This window comes from Lynx rufus, unplaced genomic scaffold (assembly GCF_022079265.1).
Source record: "Lynx rufus isolate CCGP_SWC_20201006 ecotype Redwood Valley unplaced genomic scaffold, mLynRuf1.p SCAF_24, whole genome shotgun sequence".
Lineage (NCBI taxonomy): Eukaryota > Metazoa > Chordata > Mammalia > Carnivora > Felidae > Lynx > Lynx rufus.
The window spans coordinates 11,013,011-11,018,717 of NW_025814839.1; the positions used below are offsets into that span (position 1 = coordinate 11,013,011).

General features: G+C 46.0%; 1 protein-coding gene across 1 annotated transcript; it reads right to left on the bottom strand.

Annotated features, from left to right (window-relative positions):
• Positions 1-515: 515 nt before the first annotated feature.
• On the bottom strand, positions 516-4,859 carry RPLP0 (ribosomal protein lateral stalk subunit P0). Its single transcript, XM_047088365.1, has 8 exons — positions 4,828-4,859; positions 4,437-4,538; positions 3,295-3,470; positions 3,095-3,182; positions 2,825-2,971; positions 2,538-2,723; positions 1,301-1,441; positions 516-747 (listed from the first exon to the last, which is right to left on the bottom strand). The coding sequence occupies exons 2-8, from the start codon at positions 4,488-4,490 to the stop codon at positions 586-588; spliced, it is 954 nt and encodes a 317-aa protein (XP_046944321.1). The 5' UTR covers positions 4,491-4,538; positions 4,828-4,859; the 3' UTR covers positions 516-585.
• Between the last annotated feature and the right edge of the window lie 848 nt (positions 4,860-5,707).

The following is a 5,707-nucleotide window of genomic DNA, read 5'->3' on the forward strand; positions in this document are numbered from 1 at the left end:
AAGATGTGGTATATATATATATATATATATATATATATATATATATATATACAGTGGAGTATTATTCAGCAATCAAAAGAATGAAATCTTGCCATTTGCAACTACATGGATGGAACTGGATGGTATTATGCTAAGTGAAATTAGAGAAAGACAAATATCATATGACTTCACTCATAGGAAGACTTTAAGAGACAAAACAGATGAACATAAGGAAAGGGAAACAAAAATAATATAAAAACAGGGAGGGGGACAAAATATGAGACTCATAAATATGGAAACCAAACAGAGGGTTACTGGAAGGGGTGTGGGAGGGGGGAATGGGCTAAATGGGTAAGGGGCATCAAGGAATCTACTCCTGAAATCATTGTTGCACTATACACTAATTTGGATGTAAATTAAAAAAAACAAAATGTCACCACCCTCAAATAAAGCTCTACTATTTACCATGGCTCTAGTTTCTAGCATACAGCACTGTGAACCTCAAAATGCACAAAATGGAAGAGTCCAGAGACAAATTTTAAGAGAAGTAAGCCTTTATTTCCTTGTTTCACAAATAAAGCTGGCTGAATTGGTTGCTTTTGGTGATTAGTCAAAGAGACCAAATCCCATATCCTCATCTGATTCCTCCGACTCTTCCTTTGCTTCAACCTTGGCTGGGGCTGCAGCAGCAGCAGGTGCAGCAGTGGTGGCAGCAGCCACGGGGGCAGCAGCCACAAATGCAGATGGATCAGCCAAGAAGGCCTTGACCTGAAGCAAGGGGAAAAGTTCATGATCAAAATGGTCATCCACAATCCCTATTACCCACAACCCCTCAGTTCTAGTTAAATGGCCAGTAACTTCTAAGCCACGGAAACCTTCCCTGGAAGTGATCAAGCAAGACAGCTTGGCTAGGCCCAGCCCTTAGCCCTCAACTAACTAGCCCTTCTTTGGGTCTCTAAAGTCAAGGATACACCTCCGCTGCCCCCCCAACTTCTTAAGTATACTCTTAAAAAAAATGTATCTGCTTTGGGGGTGCCTGGGTGCTCATTCAGTTAAGCATCTGACCTCGGCTTAGGTCATGTTTTGTGAATTCGAGCCCCACACTGAGTGAACTCAAGCCCTGCTTCAGGTGAGCCCCATTTCTCCCTCTCTGCCCCTCATGAGATTCTCTCCCTCTCTCTGCCCTTTGCTCACGTACGCCCTCTCTCTCAAAAAAAAAAAAAAAAGTATCTGCTTTCTAAAATACAATTAAAGCACAACTCAGCAGACTGTCGTCCATTTATCCTCCATTAGGCCCCCTGTGGTCCTAGTGGGTTTTTACCTTTTCAGCAAGTGGGAAGGTATAATCAGTCTCCACAGACAAAGCCAGGACCCGCTTATATCCATTGATGATAGAATGGGGCACTGATGCAACAGTCGGGTAACCTATCTGCAGACATACACTGGCAACATTGCGAACACCCTATGGAGGGAGAGAAAAACTACATATCAAGGGAGATATCTTATAGACAAGACCATGAGGTCCAAGCAAAGTTCAACAGCAGACAAAATTTGCTAAGTCAGCATCTTCGCTTCACACAGACACTTCACCTCGTACTAAATGCTTCTGGCAGGGCAATTCAGATCCAGTCATTTACAAATGCTTTTACCCCTATTCCCAACATGAGTATTTCCTATACCATAATGAAGGCATTTACTTAAAAAGTCACCATTCTGGGGCGCCTGGGTGGCGCAGTCGGTTGGGCGTCCGACTTCAGCCAGGTCACGATCTCGCGGTCCGTGAGTTCGAGCCCCGCGTCGGGCTCTGGGCTGATGGCTCAGAGCCTGGAGCCTGTTTCCGATTCTGTGTCTCCCTCTCTCTCTGCCCCTCCCCCGTTCATGCTCTGTCTCTCTCTGTCCCAAAAAAATAAATAAACGTTGAAAAAAAAAAACTTAGAAAAAAAAAAGTCACCATTCTGTGAAAATCTGAACAGTTAAGATAAGCATTCAACTGTTACAAAAAAATGTTGAGCCAATTCCACCTTAATTTCATCCACTAGTGAGATCTCCAAGCAAACAGTTAATGGTATATATAATTCCAATTTTTCATTTGTCCAAAAAACAAAAAAAAAAAGGAATTCCATCTTCCTTTCACCTTATTCATCAATTAAAAAAATATTTTAATGGCAAAAACTAAGCAAGACGTTTCCACAAAAAGTCAGTCCTTCCCAAACAGGATTCTAGCAACACGTGTATTACACTGTCCTCATTTTTCTCATTTCTCCTTTGACTCATGACTCTATGCAAAATCTCATGACTTACTGCAGACTCTAGAATTATGGTCCTCACTCTGCGACCAGTGCTGTTAGATGGCTTTATACTCATTAATTCACCGAATCCTTCGATAACCTTGTATTATTATTGCTGGTCTACAGACGAGGAAACTGAAGTAAACAAAGTATCTGTCTCTGGTTACACAGCCAGTTGCAGCTACATAGCCAGTATGACAAGTAGCTTCAGACTGCAGCTGAAGCTCTCAACCATTAATGTACCAAGGACCTGACATGGACAGTATGTACCTCCAGGAAGCGAGAATGCAGGGTCTCCTCTGTGATGTCAAGCACTTCAGGGTTGTAGATGCTGCCATTGTCAAACACCTGCTGGATGATCAGCCCAAAGGAGAAGGGGGAGATGTTCAGCATGTTCAACAGTGTGGCTTCGCTGGCTCCCACTTTGTCTCCAGTCTTAATCAGCTGCACATCACTCTGAAGAACAAGGTAGGATTAGCAGTTAACACCTAGACAACCAGCAGGTCCACAGCAACCAAGCCCCCACTTACTTGCACTAGCAAGCCAAGCCCACTCACCAGGATTTCAATGGTGCCCCTGGAGATCTTAGTGGTGATGCCTAAAGCCTGGAAGAAGGAAGTCTTCTCGGGCCCCAGACCAGTGTTCTGGGCTGGCACAGTGACTTCACATGGGGCTATGGCACCAGCACGAGCAGCAGCTGGCACCTGAACGAAAACAGTAATGAGAAGTCTTCTCTCCACAAATACAAGTTGAGTACGGTCAATTTTGCTTTCAAGGAGCCAAAATTAACGACAAGATCTCTTTAGCCAACCCAATTCTCCCCTTACCTTATTAGCCAGCAGCATGTCCCTGATCTCAGTGAGGTCCTCCTTGGTGAACACAAAGCCCACATTCCCCCGGATATGAGGCAACAGTCTGCAAAGAGAAGTTTACAGAAAACCATCACCTTTCAGCACCATCCTTCTCCAGGGAAAAGGAGAAGGGCACCGAGAAGGGAAGACAAAGATGCCCAAATGAATTAACTGACTTCTCCAGAGCTGGGTTGTTCTCCAGATGCCCTCGGATGGCCTTGCGCATCATGGTGTTCTTGCCCATCAGCACGACAGCCTTCCCGCGGAGGGACATGCGGATCTGCTGCATCTGCTTGGAACCTACGTTGTCTGCTCCCACAATGAAGCATTTTGGATAATCGTCCAAAAGTTGCTATGAAAACAAGCCAGAAACGAACGATGTTTAGCAGGAGGAAAAGAGGAAAAACAGCAAGAGAAACCAAATCCCACAATCACTGACTTCCATCTCCCTTCATTCCTTCTATGCTTTCGAAACGATTCAGAAACTGGGACAATTTCTTCCACCAGGAGCCACCTGAGTTGTAAAACTGACAGATTTGTCAATCTGTACCCTGAATATGTACAGTGAAGATAAGGTCTCTACATTCAATCCCCAAATTTTATTGTAGCATTCATTTTTAATTTTCCCCCAGTTATGAGGCATGTTTCTATCCATTAAATGGCTGCATCAACAGAAAAAAAAAACATTCCAAATAAGACTAGGCTTGCAGCATTTTAAACAAGACAAAACAAATACAACAAAACGTCACTTGCATAATCTAGGTTGTAGACGTGTGATTCCTAGACAATTCTTTTAAGTTCTCTGTATGTCTGAAAACTTACAAGATTAACAGGGGAGACTAGATTAAGCTCCACAAGGCAGCCTAATGCACAACAGCATGGTCTGGGTTTCTGGGAAGACCCACCTCAAGAGCACCCAATAGAATGCACCTGCAAGATGTTTGGTATCTTGACTAACACCTAAATATGCAACAAGTTGCCACTTTATAATGAGTTATTCATTGCCTCATTCGTTACAAAATGGAGGCAGAAGCGCAAAACCACGATGAGTGCTATTTGTAAGCCAGACAGACCAGAATATGAATTGTCATCTTAGGAGCCAATTAACCTGCCTGAACCCGTTTATCTGAAAAAGGGGGGGGGGGGGGGGGAGGGCGGGTAGATCTCCACAAACTGTGGAAATTAAATGAGACTTTCCTAAAATGGTCATTTAGTAGCTGGCACCAAGGAAGTGCTCAGCACATGACAGCTGATCGTCCCTATTGGTGCCCAAGGCCCAAGCAGCATAATGCGCGATCGCGACCCACCCCGCACTTACGATGATCTTAAGGAAGTAGTTGGACTTCCAGGTCGCCCTGTCTTCCCTGGGCATCACGGCGGTGCGTCAGGGATTGCCACGCAGGGTTTAAAGACGATGTCACTGAGGAAAGAGAGGAGCTCAGGCAACCCTCCTCCCCGACACCCATCCCCATGGCCTTGCCGGACTCCAAACATAAGGCCTACGCAGGGCAGGCCACGCGTGAGCGCCCGCCAGCCCGAGCTGGGGCTGCCGCCGCCATCACCGTCGCCACCCCTCGGGGAGCGCAAGCCACCTCCAAGGCCCCAGCCCGGACAGGCCCGGACCCTGTCCCCTACCAGGATCCCACAAACACCCCCCATCCTTCCTTCCCGCCGCCGGTGCCCAACACTACCCCAGGACCCATACGAACCTCTCACGAGGACGCCTGGAAAGAGGAGGGGCGTGCGCCGGCGCACACCTTTTATATGTGAATGAAGCGGCCAATCAGAAGACGCGAACAACGTCCCCGGCTATTGGCTGGTGCCGCCGCCCGTCTGGTGACGCACAACTAGTGTAGATCGGCATTGGGCGATATTGCTGCCACTCCAGCCAAAGAAAAGCCTTCTTTAAATAAAGTGGTTAAGAAAGGCGCTGCCGGGTGTCCGGGGGCGCTCTGTCAAAGCGGCTGCCCTCTGCTGGGCTGGAGCTGCTTGTGTGTGGGAACTAGAGCTTGCAAACTGAGCGTTCAAGTTTTTTCCTGCCACCTAGCCAAATCGCAAATTAAACAGTACGATGTGGAGCTAAGAAATAATTGCATATGCTTTAGAAACAGCATAGTCTCTTGTCTACAGTTTCTTCTTCTCCCTACCAAAACAGAGGAATCTTTTAAAACTTAAGTTAGATCATTTCTCATCTGCTCAAAACTCCTCAAAGCCTTCCCATTTCCCTCAGAGTAAAAGCCTAAAACTTAAAACTCCCTACAAGGTCCTGCATGATCTGCTCTGGACCTACCCTCCTATAATTTATTTTCCTACTGACTCATTCGCTTCCACCAGATAATGCTCTTCCCTATTTTTCCAGAGCATGCTCCCACTTTATGGTCTTGCAGTAGTAGCTAGTCCCTCTTCTTAGAAGGCTCCTTACTGGTATCCACAGAAGTAACAACTCCAAGTCTTGGCTCAGATATCGTGCACTCAAGGAGGCCTACGCTGATCACCCTATTTAAAATTACCCCCAAAATCCACTACCACCACCCCCACTCCTTCCTTACTCTGTTCTATTTTTTTTTTTTTTTGGTAGCACTTACACCT